The sequence below is a fragment of the Leptodactylus fuscus genome, chromosome 2 (genome assembly GCF_031893055.1).
Source record: "Leptodactylus fuscus isolate aLepFus1 chromosome 2, aLepFus1.hap2, whole genome shotgun sequence".
NCBI lineage: Eukaryota > Metazoa > Chordata > Amphibia > Anura > Leptodactylidae > Leptodactylus > Leptodactylus fuscus.
Window position 1 is genome coordinate 206,287,895 of NC_134266.1, and position 19,609 is coordinate 206,307,503.

At 40.0% G+C, this 19,609-nt stretch overlaps 1 protein-coding gene across 1 annotated transcript in view; it reads left to right on the forward strand.

Moving 5' to 3' along the window:
- Positions 1 to 19,609, forward strand: part of DIAPH3 (diaphanous related formin 3) — a 458,292-nt gene that overhangs the window by 333,652 nt on the left and 105,031 nt on the right. The window contains exons 26-27 of the mRNA XM_075265434.1: positions 11,002 to 11,097; positions 11,548 to 11,607. Of these exons, the coding sequence (XP_075121535.1) occupies positions 11,002 to 11,097; positions 11,548 to 11,607 (156 nt within the window). The remainder of the gene's footprint in view (positions 1 to 11,001; positions 11,098 to 11,547; positions 11,608 to 19,609) is intronic.

Here is a 19,609-nt window from a genome sequence, read left to right on the forward strand (position 1 = left end):
GATTCGGGTGTCTCAGTTACCGCAGCTCAGCAGTATATTGGAAAAAATAGATTCTGTCAAACAGGCAGTCACTTAAATAGTCACTAATTTTTCCAACAACTTAGTCTCATTTAAAGGGATTCTATCATCACAATTCCTTTTTTCAGTACTACCTCGTCGGAATAGCCTTAAGAAAGGCTATTCTTCCCCTACCTTTAGAATTCTTCTCTGCGCCACCATTCCGGCGATATTCCTGGTTTTCTCCGTATGCAAATGAGTCTCCAGACAGCAACCCCACAGGGGACAACCCCTTGTGCTGTCTAAAGACTCATTTGCATACAGAGAAACCCGGAAATATCACTGGAATGGCGGCGCGGAGGAGAATTCTAAAGATAGAGGAAGAATAACCGTTCTTAAGGCTATTCTGTCGTGGTAGTACTGAAAAAAAAAAAGATTCTAATGATAGAATCCCTTTATTAGAGCATATGATTCTGGACCAAAATGTAATGTGCTTTATTTAAAGAAGTTGCTGTTTTCTGCCTGAAAAAACCTCTTAAGCATCGCTGCCATTTTCTCTCCCTTCCTGCTAATTTCCTTTTCACTCCCTGTTACTAGGGATGTTCAGTCTTTAGAAACTACCAAACTCAAAACTGGAAAATTGTAAGTGGAGGGAAGGTCTTTCTGCACAATCTCTGCATGTTTCTAGATAGCGTTTCCAGTACACGGCTCAGAGAAAAGTGCAGTTTCTGACAGAGTGTAAGGAGAATCTAGCTACTTCTGTCTATATGCTTGAGGTCTTGTTGATGGGATGTTAGGGAGCGTTCACACTACCGTCGGTGTCCGACATGCAGGGTTCCTCTGTCCACTTGAGAAGTCGGACATCTTCACTTGCGGACAGGAAAGGACAGGCACGGAGTGCAAAAGAACGCACCCGATGCCCATTGAAATAAATGACAGGTGTCACAGACACAGCTAGTGTCCTAGTGTCCGTGACAGATTTTGAGCGGACACTACATGTCGGACACCGACGGTAGTGTGAACGCCCCCTTAGTGATAAACGGCAAGCAGATTTCCTTATTGTGCTCAGATTTCTATATCTTTGTGTCTGGGATAATTTTAGCTGTATCATAACCTGGATCTCTAATACTATGTCCACTTTTTCTCATCTATTTCTTTGCCATTTTACAGCTCCATTCAGATCATGGTTTTTTTTTTTTACATCAGTTTAGCATATCTATTTCACAGATGCAAACGAATGGTCATCCTTTTACATAGAAATCAGTGTTAAAAGCATAAACTAACCTATTTCTATCCATTTTTTTTTCTTTTGTTTTTTTTGATGGGTTCAAAATTGTACTCTATCATATCATACTTTTGTGTCCATCAAAAAAAAAAAAAAATGGACAAATGTATTTGTTGTCTTTGTTTTTAACATAGAGATCAATATAAACAGACCTGCTGAACAGCTTTACAAAATGTGATGTTGAAGCCTTACATATATAGAGAAACTAGTAAAAGTACTAATGGGTTGGGTGAGGAGTAACACTGCTATGTATTGTACATGACCCCTGCAACAGACAAAAATGTAAAATGTGCTGCGGCCATAATGGGTCTATTAGCAGCAGAAAAACTGGTAAGACACCACATATAAATGTTTATACATCTAGAGAACAGACTGCCCCGTAAGACCCTTCAGATATTTCAAGTTTTCATGAAAAAAGTCTTTACCTTTCCTTGTCACTTTGTAGCGATCCTCTGCCTCCTTTGACTAGGAAAAAAAAAAAAGTCTACATTTAGATAAGACCTTCCAAATGTCTCTACTCTATGGACCAGTAATGCTGTATTCATACGTCTTAGATTGAGGGGTCCTTCAGGTTTAAGTTGCATAAAAGCTCAGTGTCACACAGTCATGACTTTATTCTGTCATGGTAAAGTATCATATACTGGCTGATCTCTTATTTAATACCCAATCTATCTATGGATTAGCGGTTCAGACACATGTTCAGATGTGAGAGTTAGAGCATAAAAGCAAGAACTTATCTGTAGAACTGTGTGTTAGAGAATCCGAATATAGGACAAGGATTTAAAGAAATTACTGTTTTACAAGTTTTTTTCCTTGTCAACGGATCTGACAGAATCAGTTTCTCAAGACTATGAAGTGTAATTGCATGTCTGAAGCGTGAATTGTAAAATCTACCACATGGTTCAATTACGAGCCTGCTAGGTGCTTCTCACAGTACAGCCCGATTTTCCCCTTCTCTAGTAATGGATGCATCAGTAAGATTCACTTTTCAGACTTTGACAATGATCAGTCACTTATTGACCTAAATTTTATAGCACAGTGTATCAGAGTGCCTAGGTGGTTATATTATCCATGCTGTAGGTCCACTAAGCTACATATAGAACAGTGGCAGATCTACCATTTGCAAAGTAGAGTAAAGATTAAGTAAAACCTTTGTAATATACCCTTCTTATCTTAAAATTATGTTCCCTTGAATGAGAGAGATTAAGTCACTTTATGGAAATGTTATATTAGTTTGCAGACCCTTCTTCATACAGCAGATATTTCTGTATACCTACTGTATGTGTCAACCCATTAGCTTAGTTTGAATTTACTTAAAGGGGGATTCCCATCTCTGCTAAACATGGATGAGATGGAAATATATGTAGGGTCGCACAAAACCACGTAGCTTGCTGTCCTGTATTATTTTTTATAGTAGTGTAGAACAGCCACATTTGGCTGTTTCCGTAACTCCCAAGCACCTCAAGGAGGTGGAGGCTGGGCTGTTGCCCTCTCAGCATTTAAGGAGGACTCTGACTTATCAAGAAACCTATTCAATACAATATTGCAAAATGCTAACAAAACAAAGATTGAAAATCACAGCATAGTCACTGGATGGCCACACATAGCCACATTTTGGATATCACTTTGTAACAAAATGTAGTGAAACAATATTGTAAAGTAAATGATCTTAAGACACCCCTCCGAACAGGTCCCGCCAATAGTCCCTGATGTATACAACAAATGCACACAATCAAAGATTAAACATACAGAGGTATACAAGCTAACCCGGACTTCTGCATTTGGTTAAGCTGCTGTCGCATGATATCTTATTATTGCAGGCAACAACAACCAATGAAAAGTAATGGGAAAAACCTTTTTCAATAACTTTTCATTAGTTTTTATTGTCTTCTGTGATAAGATGTCATGCTACAGCAGGTAAACCAATTCCAGAAGGTTAGGTTAACTCTCCTACATCTGTATGTTTAGACTTTGGAGGTGTACATTAGTTGTATACACCAGGAACTCTGCAAACTTATACAGCATATGTATCCTTAACCTGTTGTTGGCTGGATGTATGGTAAAACTGTCTCCTTTCACCTTTTTGATGAGCATTGTGAGATATGTGCCGCTTATTGAAGTTTTTAAACAGGGTTAGTACAGATGTAGATGGCATATTAGTCTTGTAGATGGCATGTTACTCTTGAGTATGCACAGTTGCAGAATGGTGCCCTATTCCAATGCTGTACCCTGCCATGGTGCAATACTAGAATGTCACTTGCTACATCTGTATATAGTATTAATTTCAGCCAGCAATAGCAAAATACAGTGGGAATTTAATGTAAAGTTGAATTTTTTTTTTTAGGAAACTTCTATTTGTAAAGTATTGAAGTTTTACAATGTTTGTATCCAATAGTTGGAAAAAGATATTTAGAGTAAATGAAACCCCAGTAAGATATGTAGATGCAAGTGAAATCTGTGCCTGGGAGTGGTGTAAAATGTCAGATGCTAACACTGTACTGATGGTGGTTAATGAGCGGAGGATGGCTGTTGATAATGTTGAGGCTGCATTTCGGGAGCAAATCACATAATTATTCTTCTTGTAGTGTATCAAAAAAAGAGAAATGAAAGGCATACAGGCCTACATCAGACTGAATAGCTCTATCAAAATTGCAGGATCAGAAAGTGTTTTCACATGGAACCTGCCTTTATGTGACTATCTCATTAGCCATTAATGTAGTTATGTTGTCTTTTCTGTCACAGAAAATAGAAAATTGTGTTACCATATGAGAAGCTGCATTTTAACTCTTAAGGTGTTTTTGAATATGTAGAATAAATATTTATAATGCATGTACATTATGTATATGTATGTAATATCGAAACTATACTAAAAGTCCATCAACTTTACAATAATTTGTTCCCAAAACTGCATGTATACAAATTAACTAACATCAATGACAGCACTTGTACATATGCACAAATTCAAATATAAATTAATACAAATAGGGGAAGTCAATAAGTATATATAAGGAGGGAAAGATATACACAGACAACTGGGTGTAATACAGAGACTTGTTTCGCCCTTCTTCTTCTAGGGTCCTAAACCTGGATATCATATTATCCAGTTTCTGCTCTTTGCTGTATTATGTTGTTCTGAGCTTATAGTTAATGCAGGAGCTGTTCCTGTGGCATGACTTTCGGGTCTCTGCTCTGTTACATAGCTGAGACCCGGGATAAGCTGCCGAAGTGGGAAAATACTCACTCTTGTAGTTTAACCCCTCAGATGGGGTGATCACTTCTGGATGGATAAAGGGCAAGATGAACCCCTTGGATTCCCCTTGATGAGATTAAGGTGTCCAAGGAGTTGTCATAGCAGCCAACAGGCCAGTCAGTGACCTCCTGGCTGCCTTTCCTAATTCCACATAGGGAGCCTATTAGCAAAAAATTTTTTTTAAAAAAAGTATAAAATTTATAAAAAAAAATAAGTAATTGAAATAAAAAGAAAAGAAAAAAAATACACAATGTAAATAAAAAAAAGTAACTGAAGGTATTAGATCACAAATTGTGTATAAGCTCACACTAGCCAAAGAATCCCAGTGTTTATTACGGTGCACATTATATATATATATATATATATATATATATATATATATATATATATATATATATATAAAAAAAAAATTAATGATCACCTTGCCTCCTCCAAAAACAGCAATTAAAATTGATAAAGTTGTACATACCAAAAATAGATAGCAGTGGTAACTACAGCCAGCAAAAAAAGTCCTCACATAGCTCTGCCAACAGGACAGTAAAAAAAAGTTATAGGCAAATTGTTTATTTTCGAAAAATAATTTTATTTATATAGCACCACCATATTCTACAGCACCTTACAAAGAGGACACGGACAGACAATATTACACTAGGTTCACACCTGAGCACAGGTTTCCGTTCTTCAGGTTCACTTAAGGACCTGAAAAGGGGAAACCCAATCCACCTAAAAAGCCATTACCCACGGAAACATAGATTATTATTAGGTCTGCTCGGTTCCTGATCAAAAATGTGGAGAGAAAGTCCTGCTTGCAAGACTTTTCTATCCGTGTTTTTCAATGGGGGCCAAAATCCCTAAACAGTCACTGAGTGAACCCAGCCTTAGACAGGACAATTAACAAGATAATTAACATTGAACAATAGGCATAAGGACCCTGCTCGAAAGAAATAACCTATGGCAGGGGTAGGAAACCTTTTACGTTCAGTATGCTGATTTAAATTAAAAAAAAAAAATCACAGATGAAGTTCTCGGAGTATCGGGCAATAATTGTAAAACTGACTTCTACACTAAAGTCATATAGCATAAACCGTAACATAGGTGTGCTGCTATACTGTGCTCCCAGCCACATGGATTTCCCACTATTTGCCTTGATACACCTGTACTTTTTCATTATAAGCAATGTCAGTACATGTGCAATCTGCAATTAGTGTTACACATATGTGCCTGGGAGCAGAGTGAGGTAACACCTATAGGATGGTGTCACACTATGTCCCTGGATGATGCATCCCCGGCCGCAAGTACTTTCACTTTTCTGTAAGCGAAACACAGATTAATTTCAGCCACATTTCATTCCTGGCAGTACGGTGACGGTAAAACCACAGCTAAGAATTAATGGGTGTTACCCTTACCTCAAAGTGAAAGCACTGGCACCCACGGACTGGAAACCCAATTGGTTTGATATACCGTATTTTTCGGACTATAAGACGCACTTTTTTTCCCCCAAATTTGGGGGGAAAAGAAGGGTGTGTCTTATAGGCCGAATGTGGCGCCTGGCATCCGCTGTAATAGAGAGGCGGAGGCCGGCAAGTGATAGACGCCATTACAGGTGCCGGGGCCTGAGACAGCGGGAGGAGTGATGCTATTCCGCTCCTCCGTCCCCCCGCCGCTGGCTTCCTGCAGGGCAGGGCAGCGATGTCTCAGGCCCCGGCGTCTATCCCTCCCCGGCATCCGCCTCTCTAGTACAGCGGATGCCGGGTCAGTATCGGTGGCCCCTTCTCCCCCGGGGCCGGTCCCCACCGGCCCCGTACCTGTAAAGTTGCAGGCCGGCTCCTGCGCGGCGATATCGCAGGAGCCGACCTGTTCGGGTGACAGCCGGGAGCCTAATGAGGCTCCCTGGCCTGTCACGGCTATATTAGTATTGCGGCTGGTCTCTATGACCAGCCGTAATACTAATAGACAGAATGTCCCATAGACGGCAATACAGTTGTATTGTCGTCTATGGGACTTGCGATCAAGTGACCGCAGGTTCAAGCCCCGGGGGGGGAATAAAATAGTAAAAAAAAAAAAGCTTTATATTATAAATATATATAATAAAAATATGAAATAAATAAAAGTTCTAAATCACCTCCTGTCCCTAGAATATATATATAAAAGTAGAAAATCATATATCATAAACCACTGGTTTTTTTTTCAATAAAAGGTGATCTAAGCAATAGATATTCCCCAAAATGGTATAACTAAAAAGTACTTCTGGACCCGCAAAAAAAAACACTCTATGCATCCCCGTACAGCTGCAGGGTCACCTGTCAATGTGGCCTTGCAGCTGTTGCAAAACTACAACTCCCATATATTAAATATTTTACCAGTTTTTGCTTCAAAAATTTTTTTTCCCTATTTTCCTCCTCTAAAACCTAGGTGCGTCTTATAGTCCGAAAAATATGGTATTCATCAATTTTCAGCCATGGATATAACAAAGTATACTGCACATTATAGAATATTATTCTTCCTCCTTTTTGTTATACTTTTGCGACTGTGAACAGTACAGGAAACACATTTCCAAAGATGTCACAACAAGCACAAGTGACATTATGACTTGCTGTCCTGTGCAAGGCCCTATTGAGGAAATAGCCTAAGATTGTCCTGTCTGTTATCTTTATGACAAGCTAGTATTGGACATTTTAAGTGACACTGCAGATGCAGGTGGAGGTATGAATTAGTCTACAAGGGTTAAAGGACATTTTATATCCATCTATTTCTAGCGGAACCTCTTGTGAATGTGTTATCCATTCTATCACTGTAGGAAGTTGTCTTCAAATTGATCGGCGCTGTTCGGCTTCCTTAAGACGTGTTGCATTTGCTCATGCATGTCGTCTGTCAGGCAATTTTTTTTTTTCTCTGTGTAATTTCTAAGAGCAGGAACAGATCAGCTCCTCTTCTGTAATCATCTTTCAGACTTGTCAAACCAACCTAGCAGAATTACACCCGCAAAAGGATGTTTGTCTTCCTCTAAAGTATAATTCTGCTGACTGAATATATGTGCTCATTTAACGTTGAATTGAGCCATGGGATTTTTATTTAATGATCGGCTTCATATAAATGCAAATTACAATGAATCCAGGGATCCCTGAGCTGTTTCATGTTGTTTAAAGCAAAAGTGTGAGTTTCCAGTTTGCTTACACCGTAAATGGTGCTAGCGCCGCTCCGTGCAATTACAGAATGTGCTTACTGTGCCTTTTACCTCTGCACAGCATTGTACATCATTGGATCCTATCTCTTAACAAATGTGTACTATTCATTTCCTCGCTAGACACCAGGAGCGACACACTAAGCTGCGGGCTGTGAAAGCTGCGCCTGTCCACCGTTAAACAAATTAAATATTGTTATCTGTAATTACAAAAACATGGCGGAAGCATGTTCAGTCTTAACGCTATTAATTGAATTTCTCTGTAAGGCAGAGCCAATGTCCTGGCCTTCAAATTAATCTTACGTTGCCAGATTAATGTAGATTTCCACTTCTCTCTCTTTCTCTTTGCAGTGCAGAGATCCGTGATATTTCAGAAATATTCTGTAGAGCTCGGACAATACTGTACTTTCTGCTGTGTAATGGTGGCCATAGGAGTCATAGAGAGTATAGGTTTTGTGGTTTCGATTCACAAAGCTTTACCCTTTAAGGCACATTCTGATGTGTTGTTATGTGTACCGGTTACTATTGACTTCTGTAGGCCTGGTTTATACATCACGGATATATTGTTTTTGCTGTGTACCCAGCCTGGGGATGAAAATGGCATGGACATGGAAAGTGGTATGGTTTTCCAATGAGAGCAACTTTAACAGCCACATGGTGAAAACCTATTTCACTGTAGGACTGCACCGCCTTTTGTTCCTGGGAACACCTTGGACACAATGGGGCAAATTTCAGACTGTTGTCTCCTATTGATAAAGGGGTTCACACCTCAATACACAGTCTTTGTTGCAAAAATTGAAATCAACACACGCTATGGGCAGACATGGATATGTGCTGTAATTTATATCAATTTTAGTCAATATATCAGTCCACTAAGGCCCCGTCTCTACCTAAATCCTACCCACTTTTCTCCAAACTGTTGAAAACTCCTAAACTTTAAATGTCACACATTTTAGCTGAAATGTGGTGTGTGCAGGCGTATACATGAGTGTTTCTAGTCTTAGAGGGAGTTTTTTTTTTGGGGGGGGGGTTCCACACATGATGTTGAAGGCATGTTGTGGTTTATTAAAAAATGTACCCTGCTCTATCCTGTCTGGTGTGACTGTGTTGGCTTAAAGTGGTTGTATCCAGGGCGGTGGAGTTTAAAAAAAAATAAGTACATTTTAAAAAATAAATTTACTGCCTCTGATTCCTGCTTTAAAATATAATTATCTTCTATTATATCATCCTATTATTGTTACAATTGATATATATTGTATCATTAATTAGATGTATAGCTTTTTGCATATTTATGTTCATAGAAATTCAGCCGTTGGCCTTTTAATGTATCTGACTGCTTCTGACTGGAGTCAGGAAAAATACAGGAGTGGAAGTCTGTGTTTTAGTCTACTGACTCCATGGTCCTGGTTGTGTCTCTTAGGCCTCGTTCACATCTGCGTTGGTAATCCGTTCGGGGGAGTCCCCCCCCCCCCCCCAGAACGGACTACCAAACACATTTGCAAGCAGTGTGCAGTGAAAGCACATGGACCCCATAGACTGTAATGGGGTCCGTGTGCTTGCCGCGCGATCTCCGCACGAGTCATGTGGACAGAAAAGTAGATTGTGAAGTACTTTCCTGTCCGCATGTTCCCTGCGGAGATCTCGCAGCAAGCACTCGGACCCTATTATAGTCTATGGGGTCCGTGTACTTTAATTGGCACACTGCTTGCAAATGTGTTCAGTAGTCAGTTCGGGGGTCCACATGCGGACTCCCCGAGCGGATTACCAAATACAGATGTGAACCAAGGGTGAATCGAGTTATGACCTACCCACAGGATAGGTAATAACTTGCTGATTGGTGGGGGTCTGTATGGTGAGAGCATGACCTGAATCCTAAGATCAGGGTCCCATCTCTCTTGTGTGAATGGAACAGTACGTTTCATATATACACTGTTGCTCCATTCATTCTCTACTGGAGATAGCTGAGTGCACAACCCTTATGGTTCATTGTAATGCAAGCATATGTCCGCTGCCTCACTATTCTGTAGGGTAAGCCTCAGCTGTTATGTGTTATGTATAAACATGCACACGAGTTCTACCAAAAGGTTGGTATATTAGCTGATAATTATTATCAGAATCTTATTGTACTATTAGCGCAATGTTAAAGACTGTGTAATCTGTCTCTCTTCCTCGCTCTGAATCTATAGAGATGTATAATGAATTCATGAATATGTAGTGACATAACCTTGTTTTCTTGATTTTCCTATGTGCTAATTTTCTATCTTATCCTCCATTTTACCAGATTCATGCCGGTGTAATCGTTCCCCACTTTTCTCTGTTCTCACAATTCTGCCTGATAGGATGATTCCCTAGATGTAGTGTTTGCCACGCTCCAGTGACCATGATATCACTTGGGTCATCAGCTTTCCCATTCATTGAAATGCAAATGACACGTTCATTATTTTGCCTGGGATTTTTGGATGCCTAGTTTAGTTGTAATCAAGCAAATCATCTGTTGATGAAGAATCGGCGAAACAGAGTCCTGGACTAATACAAATAGTGCGCTTCGTCACAAAGCTCTCCATGAATGGCTGCTAATGAGAGATGAATAAATAATTGGCGCGTCTAGACGTTTAGGCATTAAACTCTGTGCAGGACTATTAATCCGGCCTTGTTCGATGCATAAACTATTCATAAAACTGCATCCATTGGAAAAGGTAGATCTTGACCAGAGGCTTGTTTGACGTAGTGGGTATAAACAATTTATTTCCGTCTCGTCTTTCTCCGGTACACGCTTTTAATAATTAAGTGCGTTTTTCTAAATACATCAGGGCCAGCCTAATGAAGATAAAGGTGCGCAAAGGGAGAAGCCGTTACAATTTAACGCCTTTGGGTTCTGTTAAGTCAGATATAACTACACTTGATTCCTTTTTAGGGAGCGATAAAGTTACAGTTTTTCACCGGGGACATATGATTTATGAGTGACCTTAGCTTGCAGGGTTCACAAAAAAAAAGAAGATAAGACAGAAGCCATATTCCTTTTGAGATTACTGTCACTGGCTGTAAAGCCTTCGGCCTGAAGTAAATCAATTGAACTTTCGTCCACTTTACTAGATAGCAACACCAAAACGAAATGAGACTGATTTTATTAAGAAAAGGATGATATATGAGTCCGTTAAAAGCTTGTCTAGTTTTAAAATTGCTGGTTTTAGTCATAACAGAGTGATCTTTTTTATCTGTCTGTATGTCTTTGACATTACTATGGTAACTTAAAGGGCTGATGGAATTCCCTCAATTTCTTTTTTGCAGAGGGCGATGAGACTGGAGTGATGGATAGCCTGCTAGAGGCCCTGCAATCCGGAGCAGCTTTCCGAGACCGCAGAAAACGGACTCCGCGGCCTAAAGGTGACTAGAATACCTTTCCTCTGTTCCCAGGCATATTTTTAAGCTTGTGCTCCTAAAACATTCATCATAAATACATCGCTACCGGGAAGAAGTGCTTAAAGTGCCAACAGCCAGCGTAATCCTTTTCTGTGCAATGACAAATGTCAGGAAAGACGTTAATTCCTGTTGGCTGATGTCACTACCACTTTGCCTACCAATGCACTGAACTTAACATAAGCTGCTGATTATGACAAGGCTCATCTTAAAAACCATATGTACCTTATCTCCCTGGGGTGTATGCTAATATGATTAAATAGGTTGTACCATTCTGATCATTTCTATTATGTCAAGTATTCAGCCCGTCACATTAGTGTATAATTAAGATTACATGTACAGGATCTGTATGCGAGTCTTAGGCATGGAAAGTATTATGCTTCACTGGTATATAAAACATCTTTATGGTTTTTCCAGATATACAGGACAATCTCAGTCCGTCATCAGAGAGGCCTATTCTAAAGCCTTGTAACCATGGTAATGGAACTTGCTCATGCATTACAGGCTTATGTCTATCTTTATTCTGCTGATATATGATTTTGGCTTGAGGTTTACTGCAAAAGACAATGACACTACCTGTACCTCTCAAGGCTTACATCTTACACTGATAAGTCTCCTTTTCTTTGTGCTTTGCATGCTGCTTTGGCTTTCGTGCATGCTTATTATGCATTTTGCATGGAGAAAAGATACATAACTGTTTTAATGATATGGTATATTTTGGAAGTAATTGCATGTACTGTACTGTGCTATTTTCTTCTCCAGGCTTTCGGGTGTAACAAGTGCTATGTAAAGAACGTTTATTTTAAGTTACTTACAATAACCGTAGTGTATAGCTCTAGGCCATAACCACTTGTGGAACTAAATAGAAACGTCTTTTACAACTCTAACCATGCAAGTGCTTTCTAATATATACTTTGTACACTGAAAATCGCTGCCTTAAAGGCATTGATCATTTTAATATTTTATAAAAATTGAGTTGTGACCTGTAAATCTGTAAATTACTTCATACTGTACTCAACCACAGCTGCTCAGTAGCAGAACCTCGCTGCCATGTCCCCTTGTAAAGAGCCACTGAACATGATACACACGTGTAGTAAGATACAGGAGATTGTGCCGGGCTGTCTCTTTGCATGAACTGGATGTTTTTGGTTACAGTTCTGCACATAAGAGGATGCAACTGGGGACAACTAGGAAAGTGATCATGTGGGTAAATCGTATGACCGCTGCTATTTGCTGTGTACAATGCCCTGAGACTTTCTGAACTGCTGTGGTAAAGTGTAATGACCTTACAGATTTATGCTCCACAATCTAAATAAGTTGTCCAAGATCAAATATTTTTGACGTATCCTTAGAACAAGTCATGAACATGAGATCACCGGGTTCGGGCACGTGGTGCCATTGATATCTGAGCTAGGAGATATCCTTTAAGAGTTTCATTTTACACCCACATGGACACTAGTATGCTTGTCATTTGCAGAGTTGCTGAAGAGTGAGATGTAATGGGTTACTTATGATAGATTTGATAATCTCTCAGGTCATCTTCCGCAGTATAGTCCAAGCCATTGAGCGTAACCCCCATCACTGTGCCTGCCCTCTTTATTTATTTGTCAATCCTGTTTACATCTGCCTTCCTTGCGTTACCCTTTCCCAAGTGGTTACACCATAGAAGCATATTGGCCATAACTTCTAAAATAACCAGGTTTTATCACTTTAGCCATAAGCAAATGCATTATTATGCGCTAAATGCTGGCCAAAGGTTAGATAGGCCAACTTTTTTCTACAGAAGGTAAATATAGCCTCCTCCTACTGCAATTTCTGGGAACGGTAAGTAGATGATCCTTATGTCCACTGCTTATTAAAAAATAAAATCTTATCATGGTGTATGGGGGCCTATAAATGTCCGTAGCAAAACTGCAAACATCTGCAGAATGCATTAAGCTAAGATGTTGATAATGTATGGTTTTTAAGATACATTTATCTTCTGTTTCATACATGTCAGTGACCCTATAATCTAAAATAGGTTTGTCACCTTATTCTGTCCAGCTGTCCATTCACACACATACATTTAAGTATTCCCCACTGCTGACTGCTCATATAAGATATTGCTTGGTGTGACATTTTACAGATTTTTAGGCATGATACTAAAATGAACATCTTAGCAAAATAAAATGTCAGCTAAAACTACTTCCTATTTGGAATTGCCTGTAAACTCATCTTAGCATTTCTTTTATTATTGGATTCTGCTTGATTGAGCCTTGTTTATGCCTTTTAATAACTCAGGACAATTCAGAAGAGTCAATGGGCTGAATTTATTTCCAGCATCAAAACTTGGCATTTTCACTTTTTATTCACATTGTTATTTGTGCATATTAATGTACTTTCTTTACAAACTGCGGCTCCATGGGAGTAAGCCCAGGTTTGGTTAGCAGCACTGTAGCAAGGTCTGTACGATGACTAATGTGCAGCTTGTGGGCTGGCAATGGGTCGCTACTATTCTGTATTGAAATTCAAAGTCGGATTTGCCTTTGTGCGGAGGATTTAACACATTATTTCATTCCGTATAAAATATTCATGCATCTCAAACTGTACCTGTCTGTGTCTGTAACTCTTCCTGAAGTGGATACTATATAGTTTTTGTGAAATATATCCTTGGAAATAGTTGTGAATTTTCAAAGAAGGTAAGAGGTTTTTTTTTTTTTCATTGCATTTTTGTATTTTCTACATTGCTAAGGGTACATTACTTATCTCAGTGAAAACATTTATGTATTTGGTAGATCTCTTTATATATCTGCTCAGTTCTGTCTTCATAAATATCTTTAATTTGTGATGGTATACAGCAAATTTGCATATCTTTAAATGGCGTCTGTCACCAGAACCCAGTATATTAACCCAGCCCTGCAGATAGACAGGATAGGGTCATCTGAATCAAACAGTGTTTTCCGCTTGTGACTCGCTGCCTCCGTTCCTGAGCTATTGCAGTTTACCTCTTTGGAAGAAAGGCAACACCTTCGTTGCTCCAAAGAGCTCATTTGCATATAGACAGAAACTGATCTCTCAGCAATGGAGGCACCGATTCTTAAAGGGAAAACAATGATTGCTTAACGTGCCCTTAACATGTCTATCTGCTGGACTGGGTTAATGTCCTGGGCTCTGGTGACAGACTCCCTTTAATATGATTGGTAGTATAACATAAATAACATCTGAATATATTGTATGCATAATTGACCCCGCTCACAATGTTTCAGTATCCGTTCCTGAATGATGCACGGTATTTACGCTGTGGCACCCTCCTAACCTATATTTAGTAAAGTGATGGCAAAGCCATGCTGGATGGCACCATCCTTAATAAGTATACTACATATAACGTCTAACTTATTTGATACGACTTGGACCTCATTCACACGACCATACATATTGTCCCTATGCTAGTGGGGTTTTTTTCAAGGCTAGCGCACTGACACGTTCATTTCTATTACTCCAAATACACAATTATCTTGGGGCCTACTGAGGGCAGTGAATGTGACCTTGGAGGCACACGGATGTCATCCATGTAATGCCCGTGTATATTTATTCTTTAGACTGTAGCGTACCGACATTAGCATACCGAGCCTCAGAGGCGGCAAGTTAACTGATGGAGGGAAAAGGACCCCATAGTGTTTTTGCACTTGGGCTCTCTGGTATTTGTATTGGCCTCTTTTTGGGTGAATTTGCAGCTTGTTTCAGCAATATCTGAGGCTCTGTTTATAGGCGTGTACAATATAATGGAATGAGTGAGCATTTTACATAATTGACCCTGTTTATTATTATTGCTTTTTTACGGTGCGGTTACATACAATACACAGAATATACAGGTAGATATAATACTAACAATTACTGACTAGCACATTGGGGTAGAGGGCCCTGCCCGCGAGGGCTTACAATCTATGAGGGAAGTGTAAGTAAAAGGGAATCCCGAGATAGCTGGTGACCTGTTGTAACCTAACCACAGTGACCTCCACTGATCACTAAAATGAAGTGATGTCTCCAACATGTTGCCATGTCACCAACAGACGTGAAGTCACTTCCTGAGCAGAAGAAAGCAGTCATGTTTTGAAAGTCCAACACAAACCCTTTAAAGAAGCTCTACAGTAATTAAGTGGAGATTGCATTTGGAGAGGTGTCACAGGGATGTCTACTCTGGAAAATCATTTTCTTTAGTTAGAAGGGCCTTTCCGGTATAAGCTTTTTGCATTCTGCTTCTGGAACCTGCAGCAATCAGCTGTAATTAATGGGGGGACCATATGGAAATCAGCTGTAATTAATGGGGAGACCATATGGAAATCAGCTGTAATTAATGGGGAGACCATATGGAAATCAGCTGTAATTAATGGGGGGACCATATGGAAATCAGCTGTAATTAATGGGGGGACCATATGGAAATCAGCTGTAATTAATGGGGGGACCATATGGAAATTAGCTGTAATTAATGAGGGGGACCATATGGAAATCAGCTGTAATTAATGGGGGGGACCATATGGGAATCAGCTGTAATTAATGGGGGGGACCATATGGGAATCAGCTGTAATTAATGGGGGGGACCATATGGAAATCAGCTGTAATTAATGGGGGGACCATATGAAAATCAGCTGTAATTAATAGAGTACAAGACAGGAATCAGCTTTAATTAGTGGAGCACCCTCAGCAATTAGTTGTAATTAGTGGGAGGGCCCTGCAGTCATCGCTGTAATTAGAGGTAGGATCCTGAAATGATCTGATGTACTTAGTGTGGGGCCCTGCAGTAATTGGCTGTAATTAGCAGGATACCCAGAAGTAATCAGGTGTGATTAGAGGGGGAACCCTGCAGTAATCCTATGTAATCAGTGGGGGACCCTACAGTAATCAGCTTTAATTTATAGGTGGGACTCTGCAGTAAGCAGCTGTAATTTATTGGGGACACCCTGCAGCAATCAGCTTCTATGACGTTCCTGCCAAATTCAGAAGGCAGTGCAATATAAAATGAAAAGCTTAAAGAGGTTGTTCTGGATCTGAAATTAATTGATACATGATGACCTATCCACAGGTCATCACTATCAGGTTGGGGTCCGACTTTAAAGGGATCCCATCTTTCAAAGACATTTTTTTTCTAACACGTCAGAATAGCCTTAAGAAATGCTATTCTTCTCCTACCTTTCGTTGTCTTCTCCGTGCCAGCGTTCGCTTGAAATTCCCTTTTTCCTCGGTATGTAAATGAGTTCTCACTGCAGCACTGGGGCCGGCCCCAGCACTCAAACAGCACTGGGGCAGCCCCAATGCTGCGAGAGAACTCTCCAGCGCTGCCTCCATCTTCTTCTTGTACGAGGTCTTCACCGCGTCTTTTTCTGGCGGTGTCTTCTAACTTCTAGGCCTAGGGCAAACTGACTGCACATGCCCACCGGCCACGAGAAAATGGCCGCTTCCAATACTATGTAAGCAGCCATTTTTCTTGTGGCCGCGAGCATGCACAGTCTGCTCTGCCCGAGGCCTAGAAGTTAGAAGACACTGCCAGAAGAAGACACGGTGAAGACCTTGTTCCAGAAGAAGATGGAGGCGGTGCTGGAGAGTTCTCTCGCAGCATTGGGGCCGCCCTCAGTGCTGTTTGAGCACTAGGACCTGCCCCAAGGGCTGCAAGAGAACTCATTTGCATACCGATGAAAACCAGGATTTATACCGAACGGTGGCCCAGAGAAGACCTCTAAAGGTAGGAGCCTTTCTTAAGGCTATTCGTATGTGTTAGAAAAAAAATGTCTTTGAAAGATAGGATCCCTTTGATATAAGCAAGGCTGCTTCCATTTGTATACTTTATATATTGCAACTGGTGGCCACATTAGATTAACTGATGTGATACTGAGGGCCTAGCCTGTGGATAGGTCACTTATATCAATTTATGTTCAGATCCCCTCTAAGTTTCTCAATTTATATGGCACCACTTTCAGACTTATGGCTGGAGAGCCACATAAATTCAAAGGATTTACATCTAACAGGCTGATAACAGGAATAATCGATGAGACCTTATTCTTATGTTGTACTTGATAAGTGTTTTAATAATGCTGGATCTAGGTGGACCCAGGGATCCCCAGTCTTACACAACCTGCATCCATACTGCAGTCCGACAGTATCATATAGTGATCCTAGCGATATGCTATAACATCAGAATGCTCCTTTTAACAAATCTGCTAAATCTTGCAATAAGGATCTATCATTTTATTTTATTTCCTGCCGATATATCTCAGAGCACCACACACAGATCAATCTCTCTATATTCCATGTTTCACACACATGTGCACACTATGACCAGTTTCAAAGGAAGTCACTTATGGCGTGGACAGTAAACCGAGTCCCCACTGGAAAGCAGACATCCAGAGCTCCATGCTGATATTTCCTTTGACGGGTTTGTACATAAGACCCCAGCACTGCAGACCACAAACGCACTGTGCCGTCATGTATAATTCATGTCTTGCTTCTTTCCAGTAACATTTGTCTTGTCACCATCTTGTATGTGCTTTAATTACTTGTATTTGACTGAAAAGGAAGAAACTGAATTATCTCCCAAGTTTTCGTTTCTTGTAGAGATTAATGACCTTCGCTGTCACAGAAAAAAAACTTATCACATTCTGCGTTTTAAATGCAAATTTAAATTGATGTTGCGTTTTTTTGTGTTTTTTTTTTATTGCTGTTTTACTATTATACCTTTGTGATGGGGAGTTCTTAGATCAATACCACGCAGCACTTCTGACATTCTTATTTCTCTCTTATTTCGGCTTCTGACTGTTGTTTTACAAAGCATACATTTACTTTGAAAGACACTTGCTGTCTGCCCTCTGCTCACAATTATAATCTCAATATGTACTACCTGACAGGACAGTCATACTGTCCCAGCTTTTGACATAGAAATGGGGACCAGTTCCAGTGTAGTCGCTGACTAATGCAAATTAGATTTAAATTCTCTTGTCACTTTGGAAACACAGATAGAATTTCCCTTAAGTCTATAGACTGTGACTTTATAGAGACTTTAATCACTGTCCTGCTGGAACTTTAGCATGTGAATACTTCTGGCTGTCTTTAAGGAGTTGAATTTTCTTTCCTTTTTGATGGTGTTGTCTTAATCTCATCTCCTGTGTTCTTCACCCATTTGTTGTGCCAGTTCAGTAAAGAATGAGATGTTTCAAAAGAATTAATCAATTTTTCCTGCGAGTGTTCATGCTGATAGCATCTAATCCACTTGAATATCTTATCTTTTACACCTAGGTTTTTTCTTTTTTTCCTTTAGGCATGTATATTCTTTGAGGTTAAAACAAAATCTCATACACATGCCAGAGCAATGCTTGTATTTTATAATAAAAAGTAAGAAATATCTTGGCTGCCGTCGCAGTAATTACCCATAATAAAATAACACTTCATTTCTGCTTTATGAAGGCTCATGGTGGGCGCTGTTAGGATTGGCCAGACCTAGTAAGATTAGAAGAGGGCTTGATATCTCGCTGTCATTAGATGATTGGATGTAATCTTTTTTTGATATGTACGGATGTGCTTGCAGCAGTGGGAGACATTTTGCCCATTGACGACATGGTGCCAGCAATTGTCTGCATTGATCGTTGGTTATAATCATCTTTCCATACATTCCCTCTGGTAGGTAACTGCTGAATGGTTTAACTCTGATTTCACTCCTGTAAAAAGGCTTCACCTGAGACTAGAAACTTAACTCTGATGAGTCTTATACAAGCTGGGTATGATTATTATTATTATTATTATTATTATTATTATTATTATTATTATTATTATTATTATTATTATTATTATTATTATTATTATTATTATTATTATTATTAATATTATTATTATTTGTTTATATAGCACAATTCCATGGTGCTGCACATTATATTATTTCCATGGCGCTTTACATTTGCGGGTTTACATACAGTACACAAAATATACAAAACACATATAATACTAACAACGACTGACTGGCACAGTGGGACAGAGGGCCCTGCCCGCGAGGGCTTACAATCTATGAGGAAGAGGGTTAGAGACAGAAGGTAAGGGGAGAGACTGTACAGATGGCGGTGCAGTGATCGTGTTATTGGAGGTTGTAGGCCTTCCTGAATAGGTGAGTCTTCAGGGCCTTCTTGAAGCCTGTGATTGTGAGGGTCAGTCTTGTGTCTTGGTAAGGAGTTCCAGAGTATGGGGGATGCACGGGAGAAATCTTGGAGGCGGTTGTGTGAGGAGCGGAGTAGGAGGTCATTGGAGGATCTGAGGTTGCGTGTGGGCAGGTAGCGGGAGATTAGGCCAGAGATATATGGAGGGACAGGTTGTGGATGGCTTTGTATGTTAGCGTTAGTAGCTTGAACTCAATTCGCTGGGCTATAGGTAGCCAGTGGAGGGACTGGCAGAGGGGAGCAGCCGATGAAGATCGAGGGGAGAGGTGAATTAGGTGAGCAGCACAGTGTAAGGTGGACTGGAGGGA